The sequence below is a fragment of the Saccopteryx leptura genome, chromosome 3, assembly GCF_036850995.1.
Source record: "Saccopteryx leptura isolate mSacLep1 chromosome 3, mSacLep1_pri_phased_curated, whole genome shotgun sequence".
Classification (NCBI taxonomy): domain Eukaryota; kingdom Metazoa; phylum Chordata; class Mammalia; order Chiroptera; family Emballonuridae; genus Saccopteryx; species Saccopteryx leptura.
In genome coordinates this window covers 4191294-4212596 of record NC_089505.1, presented here as the reverse complement: position 1 = coordinate 4212596, position 21303 = coordinate 4191294, and the positions used below count along the sequence as shown (strand labels likewise).

The 21303-nt window shown below is 44.7% G+C and overlaps 1 protein-coding gene across 2 annotated transcripts in view; it reads left to right on the top strand.

The window, feature by feature from the left end:
- The window catches only part of PDE10A (phosphodiesterase 10A), a 415008-nt gene that overhangs the window by 348866 nt on the left and 44839 nt on the right, over positions 1-21303 (top strand). For both annotated transcript variants that reach the window (XM_066372810.1, XM_066372809.1), the window contains 5 exons: positions 6341-6481; positions 8272-8427; positions 9321-9371; positions 9669-9727; positions 12149-12200. In XM_066372810.1, the coding sequence (XP_066228907.1) occupies positions 6341-6481; positions 8272-8427; positions 9321-9371; positions 9669-9727; positions 12149-12200 (459 nt within the window). The remainder of the gene's footprint in view (positions 1-6340; positions 6482-8271; positions 8428-9320; positions 9372-9668; positions 9728-12148; positions 12201-21303) is intronic.

Sequence of the window (21303 nt, the reverse complement as noted above, 5' to 3'; positions counted from 1 at the left end):
CTAATTGATATGTAACAAACTTCATAAAGTCATCATTGCAGTTTTCTTGTGTTATCCATGGTAGCTGTTTGTAGAATCGGGAGACCTTGTAGGCTCTAACAATATTTAAAAGAATTTAAAACATAAAGTAAGTCCATAGATCGCATTTCATCTGTTGGTTTTGGAAGCCAGTTGGAGCCAGTGGTTTACAATAATGGTGTGACTTTTTCAGTTGTGCAGTAGTAAACTTCAGTAGGTTTACTCTCAAGAATTCTGCAGTTACTTTTCTAATTCGGGTTCTGGGTGGAGTGTGGGCTGGTTGCTCCTGCCATTTGCATGGGTCTGCATTCACTGACCAGCTAGTGCCATCTGCTGTCTGTAGGAAAAATAATAGTACACCTCAATCATTTTTTCATCTTAAAAAATATTTCTAAGATTTAACTGGTTATAAGTTAAAGCCTTTACATACAAATGAAGCTTCATGAGTAAAGTGATCTTTGAACTGTGTGTGGAAAGGAAGATGAGAACCGGTGTTGACCAAGTGAGACACAAGTAATTGCTGTTCACGGACCCACGTTCCCACTTCACTATAAAGTTAGGTTTTTAAAATAAACTGTGAGTCTGTTCCGCTTTCCACCACATCTTCCTTTTTTAATTTGCTCTTTGCTAATTTCAGTGCTGTTTTATTCCCTTGTTGAGCCAGCTGACTGGCTGTGATGACGATTACCAATCTTCTCTCTATGAGATTACTTAACTTTAGAAATATGTAAGAAAACGTTTGTGGTTACTATAAAATATTGGCTCGTGCATTTAGTTTCTCTGAAAAATTGGAAAGCTGACTGTCACCCTGCTGCTGTTGGAGGTGGCAGACTGAGGTCTGTCACCACAGAGCAGCTTCCAGTGGGAGTGAGGGACTCGGCGTCACTTGTCAGGCTGCACGCCCGAGCACAGGAACTTCCACTCTGGAGAGGGCAGTGCTGGTTAGGACTGAAGCTCTGAAACACTTCCTTGCATTCAGTTGTGGTTTTTTATCTCTAGTCTCTGGAAAGTGTTTATGCTAGTAGAAGTTTCTTTGTTGTTTTTTTTTAAGGATGCATACTTTATTTCTTTTTTTCTGATTTTTTATTAATTTTAATTTATTGTGTTAACATGGCTTCAAGTGTCCCATTCAGTATAACTCCCACCCCCTCCACCCCCTTGTCCCCCATTACCCCCCTTTACTCTTCTTTGCCCCCTCCCTCAAGCTCCCTCTCCCCTTCCCTCTGAGATTTTCTGTCCTGTTACCTATATCTCTGTGTTATGTATATATAGTTTCACAAATCCCTTTACCGTCTCTGATCCCACCCCCTCATCCCTCTTCCCTCTGACTGTTGTCTTTCTGACCCTGTGACCCTGCCTCTCCCTCTGTTCTGTTCCTCAGTTCACTTTGTTCACTAGATTCCACATATATGTGAGGTCTTATGATTCTTTTCTTTCTCTGCCTGGCTTATTTCACTTAGCATAATAATCTCCAGGTCCATCCAAGTTTGTCACAAAAGGTAAGATTTCCTTCTTTTTCACAACCACGTAGTATTCCATTGTGTATATGTACCACTGCTTTTTCATCCGCTTGTCCACTGACGGACGTTTGGGCTGTTTCCAGATCTTCGCTATTGTGAACAATGCTGCAGTAAACATGGGGGTGCATTTCTACTTTTGAAACAGTGCTATGATGTTCTTAGGATATATTCCTAAAAGTGGGATGGCTGGGTCAAAAGGCAGTTCAATTTTTAATTTTTTGAGGAATCTCCATACTGTTTTCCACAGAGGCTGCACCAGTCTGCATTCCCACCAGCAGTGCAGGAGGGTTCCCTTTTCTCCACATCCTCGACAGCACTTATTCTGTGTTGTTTTGTTGATGAGCGCCATTCTGACTGGTGTGAAGTGATATCTCATTGTGGTTTTAATTTGCATTTCTCTAATGATTAGTGATGTTGAGCATTTTTTCATCTGCCTATGGGCCATCTGTATGTCCTCTTTGAAGAAATGTCTATTCAGGTCCTTTGCCCATTTTTTAATTGGATTGTTTACCTTCCTGGTGTTGAGTTTCAGAAGTTCTTTATAAATTTTGCTTATTAACCCCTTACCAGACGTATTGGCGAATATATACTCCCATTGTGTGGGTGGTCTTTTTATTTTGTTAATGGTGTCTTTAGCTGTGCAAAAGCTTTTTAGTTTGATATAGTCCCATTTGTTCATCCTGCCCTTTATTTCACTTGCCTGTGGAGAAAAATATTTCTATGAGAGATGTTGGAGAGCTTACTGCTTATGTTTTTTTCCAAGATGTTTATGGTTTCTTGACTTAAATTTAAGTCTTTTATCCATTTTGAGTTTATTTTTGTGAATGGCGTAAGTTGGTGGTCTAGTTTTATTTTTTTGTGTGTACTTGTCCAATTTTTCCAACACCATTTATTAAAGAGACTGTCTATACTCCATTGTATGCTCTTACCTCCTTTGTCAAATATCAGTTGTCCATAGAGCTCTGAGTTTATTTCTGGGTTCTCTGTTCTCTTCCATTGATCTATATGCCTCTTCTTATGCCAGTACCAGGCAGTTTTGAGTACAGTGGCCTTGTAGTATAACTTGATATCAGGAAGTGTGAAACCTCCCACTTTATTCTTCCTTTTCAAGATTGCTGAGGCTATTTGTGTTTTATTTTGGTTCCATATAAATTTTTGGAATATTTGTTCTATATCTTTGAAGTATGTCATTGGTATTTTAATAGGAATTGCATTGAACTTATAGAGTGCTTTGGGTAATATAGACATTTTAATGATGTTTATTCTTCCTATTCATGAATACAGTATATGCTTCCCCTTGTTATTTATCTTCCTTGATTTCTTTTTTCAATGTTTTATAATTTTCTGAGTATAAGTCCTTTACCTCCTTGGTTAAATTTACTCCTAGGTACTTTATTCTTTTTGTTGCAATAGTTAAAGGGATTGTGTCCTTAATTTCTCTTTCAGTTTATTGTTGGTTGTGCTAGCAGAAGTTTTCATAGCTGTCTGTATACTACATTAGAGCAGCGATCAGTTTTACAGACTCAGTCCAACACTCGATTTCATGGGCAAATTAGATACTGTAAATGTTTGCTGAGAAGTCTTAACACACTTTAAAATATTGTGTGTTTTTTTTTTCATAAAGAGCAGTTTTCATTCATTCTTTATGAAAATAGTGAGTATAATGTTTCTATCTTATTAATCTGAATACCTCAGTGAAATCCTATGTCAAAAGTCATGATTGAGTTTGAGAAATAAGGCTCTTGTTTTGTTTGAAAGCCTCTTTAGAACCTAATTTGCGCCTATCGTTTGTTAACGCATTAGTATGGGCCTCTAGCCAACCAAAAACGCAGGATGTGTCTCCTAAAATAAATCATGAACCAAAGCGAGACTTGCCTTGCCAGAGGAAATACGTACTCTGAAGTTCCAGGAATTAAAGCAGTGTGGCTGACACGCCACCCACGGGGACTGCACGGTGCTCAGAGGCAGACGCGGTGTTCTGGGGACTCAGCATACGATGGCGGTGGAAGTTAGAGCAGCGGGAGAAAGAAGGCTTTTCAGGACATAGCTGTCTGTTTGGTTAGTACCAGGGAACAAAGGTAGCTTTAACGACTTTTCCCTCATCCTGTAGCACACACAAAAGTCAGAGGTTTGTTACTGACTTTTCTGTTTGCAGGAATAGCTGCCTGCCATGCCGTCAACCAGAGAGGGTAGTGAACACAAGGTAGAAAGCTCACAGCTCAGACCAGTGGCTGACCTTCAGTCAGCAGTAGATGCTAAGGGGGGAGCTTTTACACAGGTGGATTTTATTAGTGGGAAAAAAAGGCCTGACGTGTGGTGGCACAGGATAAAGCCTCGACCTGGAATGCTGAGGTCGCAGGTTCGAATCCCTGGGCTTACCCAGTCAAGGCACATGTGGGAGTTGATGCTTCTTGCTCCTTCCCCACTTCTCTCTCTTTCCCTCTCTCTGTCTCTCTCTCTCCTCTCAAGTGAATAAATAAAGTCTTAAGAAAAAAACTCTAAAACTTAAAATCCCCCAGTAGTGTAGGAACTGTCAGTGCAGATGACAGTATATGTGAGGCTGTGGAATACAGAGACAGGTGCCTGTCTGACAGTGGCCCCATTTTATGCTCCTGCCTGGGCTCTGGCCTGCGTGTGCCAGTGTGACATGGTCGAATGTTTTGTCAGCTCCTGCCCTCAGCTCTCTTTTCATTTCTGTTTGGTAAATACGATAAAAAAAATTGCAAGCTAGTGACTAAAACAAGTATAAAGTTCCCACTGTAAAGAGTTATTTAAGTTTTTGATAATTACTTATCCACAAAGAGAGTTTTTCAGATTCAGTCAAGTAATTGAAAGGCTTGTAAACCATTTATTTCCAGCAAGTGTAATAGAATAGTTTCCCATATACGCTAGTCCAGTGTTTGCTTATCTGTTTTTTTATATAGAAACCCTGTAGCGAGGCAATAGTGTTTTATGATATTAAACAAATGATCTAATAGAGCAATATGTAAGCTATATTATCAGTATTGCATTATGATGCGAACTGTGTAACTTGAAGATGCTACATCCAGCTGTAGTGGGCATAGAGCAGAGTCATCCAGAGAAGGGGTGTGTCCTGTGCCTTCAGACAACAAGGTCAGCACTGTACTAACAGCAAGAGGAGGAGCCCGGCTGGGGCGTGCTCTGGGGTTTCCTCCCCCCAGTCCGGGGGCTCTCAGCCAGAGTTCACTTCCTGCAGAGAGGACCAGTGCCCGCGCGCCCGGCGGCATCCTTGCGGTGAACTGCTCGGAGTTTGGGAAATCCTCACTTCTGTCTTGTCTTCAAGTTAAATACACCACATCCTTTACCTCTGTCCTGGAATCATCTCTCTTCCTGTTCTTGATTCGTTTTTCTACTCTTCCCTCGGTCTTACTGCGCCCGCAGTTGTGTTGGGACAGTGAGATCCTATGTCTAACAGAGGTCTCAGCCACTCCGTGTGGGAATCGGTGCAGAGTACATAGAATCACAGCAGCTTGGAAAAGGGGTTCTGATTTCTGGTCTCTTTCAAACTAAATAAGGTGACATTGTCATTTATCGCATATATAGTTAAATGTTTAAAATCCTTTTAAAGTGCATGACTTGTATTTGAACATTTTAAAAAATAAACATTTAGAATATATTTTTACAGGCATGTACTTACCAGCAAATACTACTTAACGACCATCTTGACGTAGAGGCAGTGTGGATAAACATATTTGGAGCGTAGCTGCTACCCTTGAAAGGGTGACTTATTTAAAGCGGCAGGGTGGGAGGTGGGCAACCCCATTTCCCTGGCCCCTGTTCCCAGCCACTCACGGAGCTCTGGGCTGTAAGGCACACTTCCTTGTGTTGAGTAAGACTTCATGTGAAAGAAAGGGTCTTTGACATTACAGAGCTTGAAAACTACTCAAGTGATAGGTTCATAAATACCCCCAACTCACTGTCTTCACTTGGAACTAGCTTACTAATGCTGAGAGTTAATAGGGACATGTTTAGCTTAAGGGGATTGCCTAACCCTTAATTGCCTCCGAAGGTCTGCAGCCTTTAAGGCAAAGCAGTCCAGGGAGGTAAAAGTGCTGCTGGGAGACTTCACCTGAACCCTGGTCAGTTTCAACTGGAGTGGATAATTGTAATACAGTTTACTTCAGAGTGTTGCCCCCACCTCTAGATTATTTGTTTAGAGAAGCTATTCTGATTTAGTAGGTAGTTATTTAAAAATAGGATTTGATTTAGTGAAAATAACTGATCATATTTTTTAAATGTTTACTTAGAGATCATGTCAGAACCCTACCCCACCCCCAAGCATTTTGCAGGTGGTCCAGGTTAAGGGAGGGGTGACTGGGTAGCAAGATAAGAAAATGTTTTCAGAAAGAAAGATTCTGGATGAAAATTAAAAGTATACCAAACCCCTTTAACTATAGCAACTGTCCTGTCTTCAGAGCCGTGGGCCAAGTCTGTGGGGAGCTTGGGCCTGGTTCTTGTGTGTGGTTCCGGTGTGGCACTGTCTTCAGCCTAAGGACCACTTACGTTTTTTTAATTTTAGTATTTTGTACGGATCAGATAGGAAGCTATTTTCAGAGCCCTCCTGTGCACAGATGTTCACTGAAGTTCTGTGTCTTGTGAGCGTGAGGAATGTGTGAGTTTCTCCTCGGACACTCAGTCTCCTCATCACAAAGCACCTGCCCCTCTCGTCCTGGGCTCTCCCCCAGCGCCCAGACCTCGGGGGCCTGCCAGGCAATCCCCAGAAGTCTCTGCCCTGCCGCACGCAGGGCAGCCCTCGACACGTGTCCCCTTCCTCTCGCCAGAGCCTGTGCGTGTTCATCCCCCCGGGGGTCAAGGAAGGGAAGCCACGGCTGGTCCCCGCGGGGCCCATTGCCCAGGGCACCACCACCTCCGCCTACGTGGCCAAGTCCAGGAAGACTCTGCTGGTGGACGACATCCTCGGGGTACGTGGCTCTCCTCTCGCTGTGCTGTGTCCCCTCCACTCGCTGTGCTAGTGTCCCCTCCACTCGCTGTGCTGTGTCCCCTCCACTCGCTGTGCTGTGTCCCCTCCACTCGCTGTGCTAGTGTCCCCTCCACTCGCTGTGCTAGTGTCCCCTCCACTCGCTGTGCTAGTGTCCCCTCCACTCGCTGTGCTAGTGTCCCCTCCACTCGCTGTGCTAGTGTCCCCTCCACTCGCTGTGCTAGTGTCCCCTCCACTCGCTGTGCTGTGTCCCCTCCACTCGCTGTGCTGTGTCCCCTCCACTCGCTGTGCTAGTGTCCCCTCCACTCGCTGTGCTGTGTCCCCTGAAGTGTTTCCTTAGAGAGACCACCTGTTCTGATGTTGTCACGTAGCTGGTGGACGACATCCTCGGGGTACGTGGCTCTCCACGCGCTGTGCTAGTGTTCTCTCCACTCACTGTGCTAGTGTCCCCTCCACTCGCTGTGCTAGTGTCCCCTCCACTCGCTGTGCTAGTGTCCCCTCCACTCGCTGTGCTAGTGTCCTCTCCACTCGCTGTGCTAGTGTCCCCTGAAGTGTTTCCTTAGAGAGACCACTTGTTCTGGTGTTGTCACGTAGCCGTTTTATTAAAGTGAGATACAGCTTGATAAGTGAATTTGTATGTAAACAAGCTCCTTTGTACTCAGAATACTATACTTTCTATATGATCTGTATGACCTTGAACAAGTCAGGTAGCTAGTTAATTTATTTAAGAAAGGAAAGGGGTTTAAAATAAATGTTGAATAGTATGAATATAGGCAATGATACATAACATAATTACTAAACTTGTTAAGATCCCAGATCTTACTTATTCCCACCACAAAGAGAAAAGACAAGGATGTGACGTGACAGAGACTAATAAACAGAGCATGTGGTCGCAGTCACATCACAGTGGACAACTGTGTCAGATCCCATATTGTGCTGTCTGTAACCTGAGCCAAGACAGTGCTGTGCGTCACAGATACTTCAGTGTTAAAGGCAGGTGACATATAAGTTGTCATTTGAAAATGTACTATTGTCTATGCAAACTTTCAAAGGATTTGTAAATTGTAAGTATAGATTTGTGCTATTCCAGGTTCATGAAAAGCATCCCACAGACAGCAGAAAGTGAATAAATAGAATTGGTATTTTGATATTGAGTCATTTGATTTCCCTGTATTCCTTTTAGAGCATTTGCTAAGCTAGAAATAATTAAAGTCAAAGGACCAATTTTATTTCTTATGGTAAAAAAATTGGTAACTGTTGGATGATTTGAATATTTGATATGTCTTTGAGGTTCAGTTAGAATGGCTATCATTAACACCCACTTTTGTGTTATTCTAACCTTCAAAATAGAAAAGAAACATCTTACATGTAATTTCCTTCATATGGTCCCTACATTTGGAGTAATTTTCCCTTGTGATGTTGTACTTGCAAAGCCCTTATCAAAGTTCAGGCACAGTAGCAGGTGATGAATAATTATACTAGCCATCATAATTACTTTTATTATCGCATGAAAGGAACATATATGAATTGATGGAACCTTGCCTTACAAAGGTAGCAGTCTGAGCAGGACCAGCCCACAGGTTCTGTGTCGCTCAAGATAAACATTTTCTTAAACCGTGTCCCCAGAGGCCGTGGTCATTTAGTTTTTCCTCGAGAGGCCTGCTCATTCTTGCTTACAAGTACTAAGTGATTTCTTACAGGAATAAGAATTATAGTTTCACGATTTCATTTCCTTTACCAAATCTGTATCTTTTTTTCCATTTTACTTTTCAGGACGAGCGGTTTCCCAGAGGCACTGGGCTGGAGTCGGGGACGCGAATCCGGTCTGTCCTCTGTTTGCCGATCGTCACTGCAATTGGGGACCTGGTCGGCATCCTGGAGCTGTACCGGCACTGGGGCAAGGACGCCTTCTGCCTGAGCCACCAGGAGGTGAGGGCCGGCCCGTGGGAGACGCTCGTCATGCAGTTCAGTGAACACGAGTGGATGTTTCAAACCACGTCAGCCTAACAATGTTTGATACTTACACCAGTGATCAAAAACTATTCTGGGGTGTTTGTTTTGCAGTTCTTTAGAGAGAGGACTGATTACACTGGAAATAGAGGCATTTTATACTCTCCCTCTCCTTCCCTCCAGCCACATGGGACCCTGATCCAGGCTGCCCACCTATGTGCTGTGCTTGTCCTCGTCCTCCCCACCTCCAGCCACCACATGTAGGGGCCCTGGAAGGTGGCCCTGTCAGCAAGGCCGTCCTGAGCGGCTCCTGTCCAGTGTCCTCTTTCCTCTCTGCTCCCCTTTTCTCAAGAACTGCCACCAGCCCACCCACGGCCTCCTCCCTTTCTCTCTCCCCTGTCTCTGTCCCCACCCTCAGTGGTGATGCATGTCATGCCCAGAGTCACCTGGCACCTGGCAGGGACCCAGCTAATGGTTGCTCAGTGAACGGATAACAGAAGGAGGAGAATAGTTAGTAGTTTGAGAAGTTGTCTGCAAAGTTTTAGAAATGGTTCATCATTTTAGAGTGGTCATTAGAGGCCTTTATTAAATGAAAAATAACTTATGTTAAAATCACTGGACTCGAAAATTTTTAATCCATTTATTTTTCTTCGTATCCAAAATTAAGAGGAACAAGGAAGCATTCCAGTCCATTGTAAGGAAGGGGGAATGTAAAAGAGAAATCTTGTCCACATCTAATGCTTTTGTTTGGCAAAATATTCAAAAGTGCAGTGACCTCAGAAAGTTTTTCGTGCACACTTATGCGCAAGTCCTTGGTGGAATGTCTGCACATGGCTCATGAAAACGTGTCACCCTCTTTTCTCTTTTCTTAGGTGGCAACAGCCAATCTGGCCTGGGCTTCAGTAGCAATCCATCAGGTGCAGGTGAGTGTGCCCCCCCAGACGGGCCCGAGCGAGGCTCTGAACGTCCTTGTGCCTCATGTCAAAAAGCCAGGCCCCCACCTGCACTGTGTGCCAGGCAGTGCCAGGCAGGGCATGGGAAGTGCTCTGCACATCAAAACAAGCAAGAAAAATGGATTGTCACTGAGACTGTCATCACATTATAAACCAAGTGATTGTATTATACCTTTTAAAATAAAATAAGGTCAATAGGATTCTGGAAGTTTTAGTTTTAAATAAGCAAAACCCTGTTATAATCCATCGCCATTATCTGTGTGGCAGGTGTGCCGGGGCCTTGCCAAGCAGACGGAATTGAACGACTTTCTCCTCGACGTGTCAAAGTAAGTGGTCACTTCAGGGCCGGGTAGCTGCTGTTGGAGAATGGTGTGCATTCAGGACGGGCCCTGACGGGGACAGAGGCCACTGCTGCACTTGGTGACAACACCGGGCAAGCAGTCAGTGAGGACGCTGACCACATTTGTGCCCTGGTGTCCCATTCTCCTCCATGTTCACGCTGCCGGTGAAGGTGTGAAGATGTTTGGGTGGTGGCCGGAATTTGAAATTTGCTGTATTTTTTTCTAAATACAGTCTCACGGGAACCTGTAAAGACGCCAGACACTTCTGTTTCTGTGGGAGAAAATACCAGCAGGAGGAGAGGAAGTAGTCTAGCTGACTTTTTCCTAAAAAGTCCTCCCTGGCATTTTCCACACAGTGTCAGTCAACTAAAACTGGTTGTTGATACTGTTATTTTAACTTGCCTGTGGTTAGTAGCTCAGATACAGTGTCTAGATAACGTTCCGTTGCCCGGAGGCCTGACCCGGAGAGCCTCCCTGGGCTGGCCCTGGACTGGCGGTCCAGGTCTTTGGAGAAATTCCAGGTTCAGCTGGTTTCCCCTGGACTGGGAAGACTTCTGCTTTCTGACCCACGTCCGTACCCTGGTCAGGGCTGACTCCCTGCGGGAAGCACGGCCGCCCTCCACCTCCGCTGCTGCAGCGCTCGGAGCCTCCACGGCTGGCCAGTCTGAGCTCGCTGCTCGTCTCACACTTACTTTCTTAGATACAGAACTAAAGAAACAGGGAATCTGAATGAGATCTCTTTTTATCCCCTAACCCACCTATCCTTTTTGAGGTAAAATAAAACAGTAGCCTTGGGACACATGATGTTTTTCAGAACACGTAGAAAGGGAAGCGTTCACCTTCTCTTGTTCGTGTATTTGGTGATCTTGTAAGTTTTCCAAAGTCCAGTTGAATTCCTTATGTGACACTTTCAGTTCATTCTGCACTGGGAAATATCTGTACCTCTTTTTTTAGCTAACGAGAGAAAGAGAGAGAGAGAGAGAAAGAGAATGAGAGGGACAGACAGGAAGGGAGAGAGATGAGAAGCATCAACTCATAGTTGTGTCACTTTAGTTTTTCATTGATTGCTTCTCATGTGTGCCTTGACTGGGGGCTCCAGCTGAGCCAGTGACCCCTTGCTCAAGCCAACGACCTCGGGGTTTCAGACCTGGGACCTCAGCATCCCAGGTGGACACTTTGTCTACTGCGCCACCACCTGTCTGGTGGAAATCTCTCTACTTGGCTATCTTCCTCGCCCTGCATTCCTCAGTGGACAGGGCATGAGTGTGTTCTTAGCATGGACTTCAACCTATTTAAAATTATTGAACTTCCTTAATCCATTTATTTTTCTTTGTAATTGAAACTAAATAATTTGTCTTTAAATGATGAAAGGCACTGTTTATTATTATGTTATATTAATCATGAGTCCATGGCTAAATTTACACAGTCCTATAGCTCATGCCTATGGATTGGTCTACTTACCAGACTTACATTCTTATATATTTACCAGCTACCTCCTAAATATGTACTCACTGCTCATGATAATGAATACTTAGTTTATTATACAAGGTGATTAGGTCCTGATCAACATTTGTGCTCTGATGTTTCTTCTCAAATGAATTATAGTGCTTTCTCAGCACCATTAGACTGCACTTAAACTTTTAGTTTTTCTGTGGCAATTTACATTTGAACCATATTAATGAGATTTAACAAATTTAAAAATGTATATTTTTATACTATATTAAATGTGGTGAACCCAGTTTTCATAGTTCGTAGTTTTAGTTAAATGCTACGAACTTTCTTTCTGTGTCAGTATGCTTCAATAAAATAGTTACTTCTGAAATTAGAGTCCTCATATTGAAGTAAGTAATGAAGTTTCATTTATCTCGAAAATAATACTGACTGAGCTCTGGCTGGTTGGCTCAGTCATAGAGCATCAGCCCGGTGTGTGGAAGTCCTGGGTTCGATTCCCGGCCAGGGCACACAGGAGAAGTGTCCATCTGCTTCTCCACCCCTCCCCCTCTCCTTTCTCTCTCTTCCTCTCCCGCAGCCAAGGCTCCATTGGAGCAAAGTTTGCCCGGGCACTGAGGATGGCTCTGTGGCCTCTGCCTCAGGCACTAGAATGGCTCCAGTTGCAACAGAGCAACACCCCAGATGGGCAGAGCATCGCCCCCTAGTGGGCATGCTGTGTGGATCCCTGTCGGGCGCATGTGGGCATCTGTCTGCCTCCTGGCTTCTAACTTCAGAAAAACACTAAATAATAATAATAATAATAATAATAATAATAATTGTTTTGCAAGATGACAAAAATCAGACATACATACTTGTTTTTTATTTAAATATAGATCAAACTGGGAAATGTGTTCGAAGTGTGATGTGCTCTGTTCTCAATAGCATTACTTACAGGTTTTATGTCCTTTTTTCCAGAACGTATTTTGATAACATAGTCGCAATAGATTCTCTACTTGAACACATAATGGTAGGTGGCCTTTTGTTTTGAAAATGCTTTTAGTTAAATTTAGATCTGTGTCTGGTACATGCTGGGACCCTTATTAGACCTACAAGCTGTTTTAAACGGATGGAAAGTGATCCAGAGGTGTCACCTTGGTGTGTCGTCACTCGTGTTAATTTTGGAGGGCTTTCAATGACGTTTTGAAAAATAGCTCAGAGATTTTCATTACTTGGTGGCGAGCTTTGGAAACAGTTTCTTTTGATAGTCTTCAGAATACCTCTGCATATAGAGGGTACTGGGAATTCCCGTCCAGTCTTCCTGATGGTGCGGCTCCTCCACTTGGTTTTAGTCTTCATGACTCCCGAGTCCTGGGGGGCTCACAGGAACTGGGAGCCAGAGCGACACAGAGTGGGGCTCACCCACCTTTCCCTGTGTGGCTGCTCCGGGGCCTTGGTGGGACTCCACTGGAGAAGTGGCTTCCGGCAGTCAAAGTGACGTGACCTCTGCTCCACAGGCCACCGGGCTTGACTGGTGCTGTTGACACTCTGTTGTTTATGAATTAGGTAACTGAACTGAATTTCAATGTATCTGTTGTATATTTTGATAAGTCGTTTATCTCCTTATTTCCCTGGGCTTTCTCTAAGTCCAGTAACCCTGTCCAATCAGGAGTCGCCTCGTCTTCACATTTCAGGGTGTTCTCGGACCTGTTTCTCTTTGGTTTCACGGCGGAGAGTACGGTGGGGTGTGATACAGGCAGTGTCTCTGGGGACATAGAAGTTACCAGGGATCATGAGAGGAACAGTGGAGCTTCTGATTTTTACATGTTTCTTCATGTAATTAGTATATTGATGGGGTTGTTTGGACAATAAAAAGAACACTTCATTACACAGTAAAAAATAACTTCGTTGGTTATGACAAAATTTAAAGAATTCATACAAAAGTGAAAAGTACTAAGAAGAATATAAAAATATAAAGATATAGACTAGCAAAGCTTGTGTTAGGAGTACAAGAAACATTTATTGACTAAACCTTATATTATGAATGTTTTTAAAAACATTTTTATTGAGATGTAATTCACACACCATACTACTCATCCCTTTGAAGTGCTCAATTCAGTGGTTTTTAGCAAATTCACAGGTATGTGTAACCATCACCAGTCAATTTTTGAACATGACTCTTACCTCAAAAAGAAGCTCCATTTTATCCTTGACCTCCATGTGCCCCATCCCCACCCAGCTCCTGGTCCTAACAACCACTAGTCTTCCTCTCCCTCTTGTAGACAGCACCCGTGACAGGGCTGTGTGAGAGGAGGCTCCCTTCCTTCAGCGGGGCGTGCTCCGAGTGTACCCGCGTTGTTGCACGTGTCAGTGCAACAACCACTAGTCTCCCTTTCCCTCCTCTAGACAGTGCCTGTGACAGGGGCTGTGTGAGAGAAGGCTCCTTTCCCTCAGCAGGGCGTGCTCCGAGTGCACCCGTGTTGTTGCACGTGTCAGTGCAACAACCACTAGTCTTCTTTCCCTCCTCTAGACAGTGCCTGTGACAGGGCTGTGTGAGAGAAGCCTCCTTTCCCTCAGCGGGGCGTGCTCCGAGTGTACCCGTGTTGTTGCACGTGTCAGTGCAACAACCACTAGTCTTCTTTCCCTCCTCTAGACAGCGCCTGTGACAGGCTGTGTGAGAGAAGGCCCCTTTCCCTCAGCGGGGCGTGCTCCAAGCGTACCCGTGTTGTTGCACGTGTCAGTGCCTCTTTCCATTTCCACAGCTGAGCCATGGTCTCTTGTATGACACACACACCACGTTGTATCCATCGTCACCAGTGGACATTTGGGTTGTGTCCACATTTGACCAGTGTGCATGGTGCTTCTTTGAACATTTGTGTACTGTATTTTTGAACCTGTTTTCAGTCTAAACCCAGGAGTGGAATTGCTGAGACATGTGGTAATTCTGTGTTTAAATTTTTGGGGAGCAGCTGAAGTGCTTTCCACCCCCAGCCCTGCACAGGGGTTTCAGTTTTCCACGTCCTTGCCAGAGATGGGTTTGTCTGACTACTGATGCTGCCATTGAAGTGAGTGTGAGACACTCTCTCTGTGTGGTTTTAATGGGCATTTTCCTGGTGACAATGACATCACACATCTTTCCCTGTGCTTATTAGCCATTTCCTTCCCGCAGTCCCCACACTGCTGTGTCTACAGTGGTACCTTGAGATATCAGCAGACCAACATATGAATTTTTTTAAGATACGAGCTGCGACTTGGTCTGTATTTTTGTTCGAGATTCGAGCGAAATTTTGAGATACAAGTTGTGATTCGGGAAGCTGCCGCTAGTTGGCGTGTGGGCGCACAGGTTCAGTATTAGCAGCACAGCACCAGCATCTCGTTCTTTCTCACGTGTTACCCGCAGAATCAACTCGAATCTCGTGGGCTGTACTCGTTCTTGCATCACTTCTGCATTTTTTACTAATGTATTTTGTGTTCTATCATGAGGCTGAAGAAAGTGAGTGTAAAGGACAGTGGTGAGGAGAGTAAGAGAATGATGTCAATAGAAGTAAAGCAAGAAATAATAGAAAAACATGAGCGTGGTATATGAGTGATTGAACTGGCAAGGCTGTACAACCACTACATCTATAATTTGTACCATCCTTAAACAAAAGGATGCCATCAAAAGCGCAAATCCAGTGAAAGAAACTACAATTCTGTCCCAGTTAGCGACAAATATCCATGAAGAAATGGAGAAGCTTCTGCTGGTGTGGGTGAAAGTAAGAGCTGGCAGGAGATACAGTGATGGAGACTGTAAGATGCGAAAAGGCACGTATTCTTTATGGCAACTTGAAGAAGAAAGAACCATCAACCTCAAAAGAGGCAGCAGAAGATACATTTAAGGCAAGTCACAGCTGGTTTGAAAATTTCAAGAAAAGATCTGGCATCCACCTGGTGGTGAGGCACAGTGAAGCTGCGAGTGCTGACGTTAAGGCAGCTGAGGAGTACATCACATGTTTTGCTGCGCTTATCGCAAAGGAAGGCTACATCCCCCAATAAGTGTTCAACTGTGACAAAACAGGATTGTTTTAAAAAAAAATGCCCTGATGGACTTTAATCACCGCAGAGGAGAAGAAGCTGCCAGGCCATAAACCCATGAAGGACCGTCTGACCCTTGCATTGTGTGCAAATGCTAGTGGTGACTGTAAAGTAAAGCCACTGCTAGTGTATCATTCTGAAAGTCCTCGAGCCCTTAAGACTCACAAAATTCTTAAAGAAAAACTGCAGGTTATGTGGTGTGACAATGCTAGGGCATGGGTTACGCGGCAGTATTTTATTGAATGGGTAAATCTTGTCTTTGGTCCTGCAGTGAAGAAATATCTTCAAGAAAATAAACCCCCAATGAAAGCATTACTAATCCTTGAAAATGCTCCAGCCCACCCACCTGGTCTTGAAGATGACATTCTTGATGAGTTCAAATTCTTGAAAGTCCTCTACCTCCCACCCAACACGACTTCAATCTTGCAACCTATGGATCAGCAGGTCATCTCCAACTTTATAATGTTATTTATTTATTTTTATTGTTTTTACAGAGACAGAAAGTCAGAGATTGGGATAGAGAGGGTCAGACAGACAGGAACGGAGAGAGATGAGAAGCATCAATCATCAGTTTTTTGTTGCGACATCTTAGTTGTTCATTGATTGCTTTCTCATATGTGCCTTGACCGTGGGGCCACAGCAGACCAAGTATCCCCTTGCTTGAGCCAGCAACCTTGGGTCCAAGCTGGTGAGCCTCACTCAAACCAGATGAGCCAGCGCTCAAGCTGGCAACCTCAGGGTCTGGAACCTGGGTCCTCCACATCCCAGTCCAACGCTCCATTCATTGCACTACCGCCTGGTCAGGCATCTCCAACTATAAAAAGCTTTACACAAAGCACTTGTTTCGCCGCTGCTTTGAGGTGACTGAGAATACAAATCTAACCCTTTGAGAGTTTTGGAAAGATCACTATAACATTGTGGTATGTTTACGCATTATTGACTTGGCATGGCAAGAAGTTAAAAGAAGAACCTTGAACTCGGCATGGAAAAAGTTATGGCCTGATGTTGTTGCAGACAGGGACTTCAAAAGGTTCGAACCAGAGATCGGGACCCAGGTAGAAGCACTGGAGGAGATTGTGTCCGTCGGAAAGTCAATGGGTCTGGAGGTAGATGAGGGTGATGTAAATGAGATCATCGAGGAACATGAGGAGGAACTCTCAACTGAGGAGTTGAAGGAGCTACAGATGATGCAACATACGGAGCTTCTGCAAGAGATTAGTAGTGAGGAGGAGGTAGAGTCGGGGAAGTGATTTCTACAAGTAAAATTAAAGACATGCTGGCAATGTGGGAGAAGCTTTCAAGTTTCATTGAAAAGAAACACCCAGAAAAAGTTTCAACTGATCGTGCTTCAGCACTTTTTAATGACACTTGTCACATTTCTGTAACATTTTAAAAGGCAGGCAAAAGCAGACTTCTTTGGATAGATTTTTATTCAAAAGTCCTGCAAGTGAAAGTGCCAAAAGTGCAGCCAAAAAGGCAAAAATAAGTGATGATTAAGTGAAAAAATATGTAATGTTACGTTTAGGTTAAGTTTAAAGTTAAGAAAGTGCATTTGTTTACAATTACGTTTTTGTGGTTTCATTTTATTTTATTTTTTTTATTTTTTTATTTTTTTCATTTTTCTGAAGCTGGAAACAGGGAGAGACAGTCAGACAGACTCCCGCATGCGCCCGACCGGGATCCACCTGGCACGCCCACCAGGGGCGGCGCTCTGCCCATCCTGGGCGTCGCCATATTGCGACCAGAGCCACTCCAGCGCCTGAGGCAGAGGCCACAGAGCCATGCCCAGCGCCCGGGCCATCTTTGCTCCAATGGAGCTTTGGCTGCGGGAGGGGAAGAGAGAGACAGAGAGGAAGGAGGGGGGGGTGGAGAAGCAAATGGGCGCTTCTCCTATGTGCCCTGGCCGGGAATCGAACCCGGGTCCTCCGCACGCTAGGCCGACGCTCTACCGCTGAGCCAACTGGCCAGGGCTGTGGTTTCATTTTAAGTGAAGAAAGTGCAGTTTTAGTTTTGTTTAAAGTAAAGAAAATGTAGTTTTAGTTTACATTTAGTGTTAGGAAAGTACAGTTTTAGTTTACATGTCTACAGTGCCTGCATTCCTTCCTCCCTCCCTCCTCCGCCACCATTCACCTCCGTTAGCCGCACTCACCTGTCTCCAAGGTAAGAATACAGTACAGTACTAAATAACACTTTTTTCTTTTATTTCATATATTTTTTTATGCATTGGTAAAGTCTACATGTGTGTTTCTTAATTAAAAACATGTATTTTTCATAATTTAGGATGGTTTGGGGATGTTTCACAGGGCTGGAATGGATTAAATCTATTTCAGTTATTTTAAATGGGAGAAATTTGTTTGATTTACAATTTGACTGACTTACGAGCTTTGTTACAGAATGAATTAAACTTGTATCTCAAGGTCCCGCTGTACAAGTTTTCTTTTCCTTTGCTAATCCCTTCACCTTTTTAATCCAGCCCCCCACCCCACCCCCTCTGACAGCTGTCGGTCTGTTCTCCATATCGATGGGTCTGTTTCTGTTTCCTGCATTAGATTCCATGCAAGTGAAATCATAGGGCGCTTGTCTTTCTCTGACTTGCCTTGTCTTATTTCATTAGCATAATGCTCTCACAATAGTTTCTTAGAGGATTCGTCAGGGTTTTCTATATGCAGAATCACGTCATCTGTAATTAATGATAGTTCTACTTTCTCCTTTTCGACCTAGATACCTTTCAGTTTTTCCTTCCCTGAGTAACTGTCCTGCCTGGAGCCTCCGGCGCGATGTTGAATCGAGGTGGAGAGTGCGAATGTCCTTGTCGTGCTACTGACATTAGAGGAGAAGCGGTCAGCCTTTTCGTATTGAGCATGACGTTTGCTTTGGTTTCTTCAGATGGCCTTTATCCAACTGAGGAAATTCCCTTCTATTCTTATTAGTTCCTAGGAGGGGTTTTTTTTTTTTGGTGTGTTTTAATCATAATTGGATTTCAGATTTTATCAACTTCCACTTTCTCGACATTTATTGAGATAATCATGTGGTTTCTCAATTTTATTCTGTTGATATGGTATAGGTATACTGTATAAAGTGACCTTCTGATGTTAAACTAACCTTGCATTCCTGTGATGAATCCCACTTTGCCCCTGGTGTATGATTTATATTGGAATTCCTTAAATTTAATAAAAACTCAAGTACAGATGGTCTCTTCAGGATATGGAATCTTCTCATATAAAAACATTCTCTTTCTTCCAGTTTTTAAACATCTCTCTCAATCGAATGGCCCCCATATTTGTGAAGCTGCTCTATTATTCAGGTGATAGTCTTGTATTTTTAAGAACATTATGCTCATTTATAATTCATATATCAATAGCGGTGGTTCTACATTTCCAGTGTCTTTTCTCTTCCTTCCTTCCTTCCTTATTTAAATGCCTTTTGCTAGGACCTTTGGGACACTATTGAATGGGAGCAGCGAGGGTGGATGGGTTTTTCCTAATGAGATGCTTCTCTGTTTCTTTGCCGTGTACATTTGTCATAGGTCCCTAGTAGGTACTGTTTACAACCTAAAGATGTTTCCTTCTATTTCGGATTTGCTGTGAATTTGTGTCAGATTGGCTATTGAATATTAACAACTTTTTAAAGTTGATTTTACAGCCCTGGCCAGTTGGCTCAGTGGTAGAGCGTCGGCCTGGCGTGCGGGGGACCCGGGTTCGATTCCCGGCCAGGGCACACAGGAGAAGCGCCCATTTGCTTCTCCACCCCCACCCCTTCTTCCTCTCTGTCTCTCTCTTCCCCTCCCGCAGCCAAGGCTCCATTGGAGCAAAGATGGCCCAGGCGCTGGGGATGGCTCCTCGGCCTCTGCCCCAGGCGCTAGAGTGGCTCTGGTCACGGCAGAGCGACCCCCCCCCAGGAGGGGCAGAGCATCGCCCTCTGGTGGGCAGAGCATCGCCCCTGGTGGGCGTGCCGGGTGGATCCCGGTTGGGCGCATGCGGGAGTCTGTCTGACTGTCTCTCCCCGTTTCCAGCTTCAGAAAAATATAAAGTTGATTTTACAGAGAGAGGGTCAGGGAGAGAGAAAAACAATATGTTGTTTCACTTGTTGATGGATTCAGTGGTTGACTCTTATATGTGATCTGATGGGAGTTATCTGGTCAGGGGCCAATTTCTGTAAGTCTTTATTGTGAATGTAATATATTTTTTTCTTCCCTCTGATCAGTTAGAATAGGGAACAGTATTAATCCGGTACCTAATGTTGTATCACGCTTGCATTCCTGGAATGAACCCTATTTAGTTGTAACAAAACCTTTACTTCCAGATTGATGGTCATCACATGTTTCTCACTTACATCTGCGTTTGTAATTACTACAGTTGTAAGGTAGCTCCGTGGTTTTCTCTTTTTTAGTCTGTGTGTAGTATTGATTAGGGTCATGCTACGCTATAAGATGAATTGAGAAATGTTCCGCTGTTGTCTATGGACTAAGATGGTTTGAGTAGTAAGTGAGTTATTTGTTGTAAGTCATCTGGTAAACCATATGGGTCTTATTGAGGAAAGATTTGTGATTCTCTTTTCAATTTCTTTTATGATGCTGGTCCCTTCGGATTTTTATTCATCCATTTTTGCTCTATCATATTTGGGTATCTGTTATATTCTTGTGCTAATAGCTATGGGAGTTCTCATGTGGTGAGCAAGAAACCTCCCAGTCTCTGCCCTCACAAAGCTTATAGTCTGGCAGGGGACAGACATTAGTGAATTGTCATCATATTGAGGATTGAGGGGACAGGGCATGGGGGTGTGAAAGCTCCTGGTGCAGGGTGACTTGGCCAAGGAAGTGTGCAGGGCCACCTGAGGGTGTGACTGTGGACGGGCAGGGGCCGCGGAGAGAGGCAGCTGCTTTCAGGGGAAGGGGCAGAATGCCTCTGAGAGAAATGTCCCCGGAAGGGCCACCCCATGAGGGCCCACGCAGGGCGGTGACTGACACCATGCGGCCCCACTCAGGGCGCCATGTGGGCCTGCAGGGGGTGGTGACATGCAGGTCTTTGGGGGGCGGCGACTGACGCCATGAGGGCCTGTGGGGAGTGGTGACTGACACCATGGGGGCCTGCGGGGAGTGGTGACTGACGCCATGCGGGCCTGCGGGGGGGGGCTGACGCCATGGGGGCCTGCGGGGAGTGGTGACGTGTACGATAGCGGGTGCAGCATCAGTCAGAGAAGACAGGAGAACTGCAGGAGGGCGGTGCAGGCAAGCGTGTAGCCGAGGGCGCAGCAGGCCTGACTGAGGTCCCTGCCAGCCCTGCTTTCTGTCCCTGAACCCGGACTCTGTCTTTCTGTGAGCGTATGTTTTCCTTTGCCAGCAGGAGACACATGTCCCGCCGTCTCAGGCTTGGTGATGCTGTGGTGTCTGAGAATTCCTTCTTTTCTCTGAGGGAGAATTGAATGTCTGTCATCTACAGGGTTGAGGTGGCCGGAGCTCTTGGTATAAGCAAATACAGCATTTGCAGCATTAACTGTAGCCACAACCCACTGGGGACAGTGGGGCCTGTTAGGCATTAAGGAAATATGTGTTGAAGGAGATTGGTAAACAAAAGTGATGAGGTGAGTGCACAGTTTTCAACCCAGAAACGGAAAAGCTTATTTGTCATAGAAGCACAGGCCACCGAAACAGCTGAAGTGAGTTAGACACTCCATCTGCTATTCACCAGCCATGTGGCAGGGGACAGCTAACCTTGGTGCCCCCATTTCCTGTCCTGTGTCAAGTGGAGACAGAAGTTTCCCTGACTTCATACTGTTCCTGTGAGGATTAAGTGAATGCATGTACACGTCAATGCAGTGAAGTGTATGGAATGTCTGGCACCGACCGAATACATAATTATTCACATCATCATCAGACATGGCTGCAAATAGAGTTCACCTGATGTGAACAGGGGCAGGGTGCGTCTCACTAGGGCTTCGAGTCCATGGTTTTCACAGCTGGTATCTCACAACCCCAGCTGGTCAGGGAGGCTTCCCTTGAGGTGGACAGAGGCTCAGCCTGGGGCACTGGGAGCGGTTCTGAGAGGCTTGGAGGGGGGGCC